General features: G+C 65.3%; 1 protein-coding gene across 1 annotated transcript in view; it reads left to right on the forward strand.

Moving 5' to 3' along the window:
* Positions 1-4,261, forward strand: part of ACA1_209890 (ROCO family protein kinase, putative) — a gene marked incomplete at both ends in the record, with an annotated part of 9,497 nt that extends 5,236 nt beyond the window's left edge. The window contains 6 exons of the mRNA XM_004339981.1: positions 38-2,648; positions 2,782-2,938; positions 3,021-3,506; positions 3,607-3,865; positions 3,999-4,138; positions 4,239-4,261. Coding sequence (XP_004340029.1) covers positions 38-2,648; positions 2,782-2,938; positions 3,021-3,506; positions 3,607-3,865; positions 3,999-4,138; positions 4,239-4,261 — 3,676 coding nt within the window. The remainder of the gene's footprint in view (positions 1-37; positions 2,649-2,781; positions 2,939-3,020; positions 3,507-3,606; positions 3,866-3,998; positions 4,139-4,238) is intronic.
* Positions 4,262-4,345: the final 84 nt, after the last annotated feature.

The following is a 4,345-nucleotide window of genomic DNA, read 5'->3' on the forward strand; positions in this document are numbered from 1 at the left end:
TCTTTCTTTCTTTCTTGCTTTCTTCTTAACCGCGCAGTTCGTCGTCCGAGTTGGTGGCGCCGGGCGAGCCGTCGGTGAAGGGCAAGAAGCGGCTGGCGTTCGGCGTGTTCCAGAGCCGGGCGTCACCGCAGCGGTCGCGGCTGAAGCGGAGCAAGAAGGGCAAGAAGGACAAGGACGCGGGCTCGGGCGCCGACAGCGAGGGCGAGGGCAAGCGCAAGGGCAGCTTCATGGACAACAAGGACACCATCACCAAGGACGGCGGCAAGAAGGGCAAGAAGGGCAACAAGGGCAAGAAGGACAAGAAGGGCAACAAGGGCAAGAAGGGCGCCAAGGACGATGACAGCAGTCTCGCCCTCTCCAAGCGCGACGCCACGCAGACCTCGTTCGCCGATCTCATCGCGTGGACGCTCGGCGAGAAGGACATCACCCGCCTGGCCACCTTCTGGAACGGCCTGGGCGGGCTCACGAGCCTCGATCTCTCGTCGTGCGCGCTGGCCTTCATCCCGTTCGAGGTCTTCCAGCTCAAGAAGCTCGCCCGCCTCCAGATGGCCAGCAACTCCATCACCGTCATCCCGCCCGAGATCGAGAACGTGGCCTCCTCCCTGCTCGAGCTCGACCTCTCCAAGAACTACATCATGGAGATCCCGCCCGAGATCGGCTTCCTCCGCAAGCTCAACAAGCTCAACCTCCGCGACAACGAGATCACCGTCCTCCCGCCCCAGGTCGCCCTCCTCGTCAACCTCGTCCGCGACAAGCCCGAGGCCACCGCCGGCGGCGGCGGCGTCGCCCAGGGCCGGCCCGACATCGCCCGCGGCGCGCGCCCCGGCGGCTCGTCGACCCCCACGCCCGACCGCCGGGAGTCCCTCGTGGGCTCGGCTAGCACCGGCGGCGGTGGCGGGCCGGGCGGCAAGGACGGCGGGGCGCGTGCGCCCTCGTTCGCGCTCGACGTGGAGGACATCAAGTACCCGCCGCAGGAGGTGATGCAGAAGGGCCAGGCCCACTTCCTGGCCTACCTCAAGGAGCAGGCCTTCGAGGGCAAGGAAGCCATGCACCACTTCAAGCTCATGATCGTCGGCTCGCAGAACGTGGGCAAGAGCTCCCTCCTGCGCACGCTCTCGGCCGCGACGGACAACAACGTGACCGAGGTGGCCTCCACCGGCAGCGCCTCGGTGTCGGCTGTGCCCGAGGGCAAGGAACTGCACGGGTCGAGCAACACGGTGAGCTCGGGCTTCGGCTCGGCCACGTCCAACACGCTCAACCTGAGCGGCGCGTCGACGTGGAACACGGCGGGCGTGTCCAACTCGGCGCGCTCGACGACGGCGACGGACACGACGGACGCGTCGACCGAGTCGTCGCCGATGTCGTCGCCGCGCGGGTCGGTCACGTTCTGCACCGACGAGCTGCTGCCGACCAACGACGGCATCGCGAGCATCGAGGAGTGGTCGCTCGACAACGTGACGCTCAACGGGCAGAAGCAGTCCGTGCAGCTGAGCGTGTGGGACTTCACCGGCCAGGAGAGCTACTGGCCGCTCTACCAGACCTTCTTTGACGAGCGCGCCCTCTACCTGGTCGTCTTCAGCGCCGTCGAGACCGACCCGACGGCGCACCTGCAGCAGTGGCTCGACATGATCACGGCGCGCTGCGGCAAGGCCGCCTCGATCCTGCTCGTGGGCACCAAGTGCGACGATCCGTCGATCACGCAGATCCGGATGGACAAGCTGCGCGCCGACCTCACCGCCCGCTTCGCCGCCAAGTACGCCGTGCGCGGCGTCGTGTTTGTCTCCAACACCACCAACGCGGGCCTCGCCGACCTCAAGGCCGCCGTCGACGACGAGGTCTCCAAGGACCGCCGCGTCGCCGCCCAAAGCGAGGTGCCCAAGAGCTTCCTGCTCCTCCGCGAGATGATCATCCGCGAGCGCTACTACCGCACCCTCCCGCTCATGACCTGGCGCGAGTGGCGCGCCTTCGCCATCCTCGCCGGCATCGACACCGACGACCAGCTCCACGCCGCCACCGCCTTCCTCTCCGAGTTTGGCTACGTGCTCCAGCTCCAGCGGCCCCCCGCCGGCGCCGCCGGCTGCGACGACATCCTCGGCCGCCCCCTGGGCCGCACCGTCGTGCTCCACCCGCAGTGGCTCGCCAACTTCATGGCCTCGCTCCAGCTCGTCAAGTCCAAGTACGCCGGCGCCAGCGCCGCCGGCACCGGCCTGCTCAGTCCGTCCACCCTGCGCGCCTTCCTCAAGCTGCCCCACATCTGGCAGGTCCCGCCCGCCTTCCTCCTCACCCTCTACCACCACCTCGACCTCGCCCTCCTCCGCTTCCACAGCAGCGGCGGCGGCGCCAAGGGTGGCCTGCCCGACGACGCCGAGGTTATCCTGCCCGCGCTCCTGCCCGACCGCCCGGCCGAGCCCCACTTCTCCTTCCTGCCGCTCGTCGGGCGCGCCGACGACCCCGACAAGCGCGAGGGCAAGAAGAAGCTCAAGAAGAAGAAGGGCTCCCGCGCCGAGGCCAAGGACGACCTCGTCTACGGCCGCTTCTACTTTGTGCAGCACCTCATCGACGGCTTCTTCGCCCGCGTCATGGCCCGCGTCGCCACCTACCCCATCAAGATCCTCTCCTTCTCCCGCAACTCCCTCCTCTTTGACTTTGTACGTTTCTTCTTCCTCTTCTTCCTCTTTCTTCCTTCTTCCTTCTTCCCCTCCTCCTCCTCCTCCTTCTTCTCTTCTATCGAATCCCTCGAGCGGTTGGCCTGACGTGTGTTGTGTGCGACTCGTCTACCAGAACAAGGAGCGGGTGCTGCTCGAGCACTTCTTCGCCGAGGGCTTCATCACGGCGCGCATGCGGGCAGGCGAGGGCGAGACCGTGACCCCGGACACCGCCGCCACCCAGTCCAACGTGCCCCAGAGCGCCATCGAGCTCCTCGACGCCGCCATCGAGGGTGCGCCCCCCCACCCCGAGCCCCTCTCCCGGCATCCGCTCACCTCGGTCGGTGTGTGTGTTGTGTTGTGTGTTGCGTGCAGAGGTGGTGCGCGGATGGGAGTACGCGGGAGTGAGCGTGGAGCCGATGGTGCCGTGCACGAGCTGCCTGAAGGGTGCCACGTACCTCAACGACATCCACCTGTTCCCGCTCTACAGCCTCTACAAGGCGGCCCTCGAGGGCGCGTCCACCGTCGCGTGCCCGCGCGCCGCGTCGTCGCACCTCGAGGACGGGGAGCAGGTGAGCGTCGGCTCGATGCTGCCCCACGTGCCCCTCGCGGCCCACATCGAGTCCGGCGCGGCCCACTCGACCCTGCTGGGCATGGGTGCCTCGCTGCCCACGTTCAAGCTCCTGCTGGACGACGCCAAGAACGGGTACCCGATGATGGTGGAGCTGCTCCGCCTCAACACCCTCGAGGAGGAGCGCGACAACTTCTACTCGGGCGTCGTCGACTTCTACATGAAGATGAACAAGATCGAGCCCCTCCTCCACACGGCCTTCAACATCGAGATCAACTCCTGCCCCAAGGGTACTCTTACTCACTACTTCCCGCGAATTCCCGCGCCGTGTTGATCTCACACACATGTGTGTGTCCGTGTCGTGTCGTGTCGTGTGTGGCTTGTACCCAGACTCGAGCGCGCTGCTGTTCCGTGACGAGAGCGGCGCCATTCGGTTGCTGAACGCGTACATGAAGCGACTCGGGGACGGGTTCCTGCGCTACTCGATCAGGCCCCTCCTCCAGAACCTGCTGGGCTACCCGTACCCCCTCGAGATCGACTCGCAGCGCATGGAGGACCCGACCAAGGCCGCCGAGAACGTCGACAAGCTCATCCGCATCTCCCAGCTCTTCGTCGACCACGTCTGCAACTCCGTCCACGAGTGCCCCATGTACGTGCCCCCCCCGATCCTCTTCTCTCTCCGCATTTACACTCATTCATTTATATTTATATTTATATTTATATTTATATTTATATGTAATATGAATGTTTACACCTTCCCCAATCGTTCTTCGCTTCTGCAGTGGCATCCGTCGTCTGCTCAAGTTCGTGAGCGAGAAGGTGGCGAGCAAGTTCTCCGACATGCGCCTCCTGTCCCTCGGCAACCTCCTCTTCCTCCGCTTCCTCAACCCGGGCGTGCTCACGCCCAACCCCGGCATCCCCGGTACGACCAACCCAGTCCAGTACTCACTGTTCGTGTGTTGGTTGCTTACGCTTCATTTCTGCGCCTCCCCACCACCACCACACCCCGTCATATCACAGAGATGGAGCGTCATACGCGCCGTAGCGCGATGCTGGTGGTGAAGCTGCTGAACAACCTGATCAACGAGGTGTCCTTCGACGGCATGAAGGAGCCCTACATGCTCCCGCT

The sequence above is a fragment of the Acanthamoeba castellanii genome (assembly GCF_000313135.1).
Source record: "Acanthamoeba castellanii str. Neff unplaced genomic scaffold scf7180000084757, whole genome shotgun sequence".
Classification (NCBI taxonomy): Eukaryota; Discosea; order Longamoebia; family Acanthamoebidae; genus Acanthamoeba; species Acanthamoeba castellanii.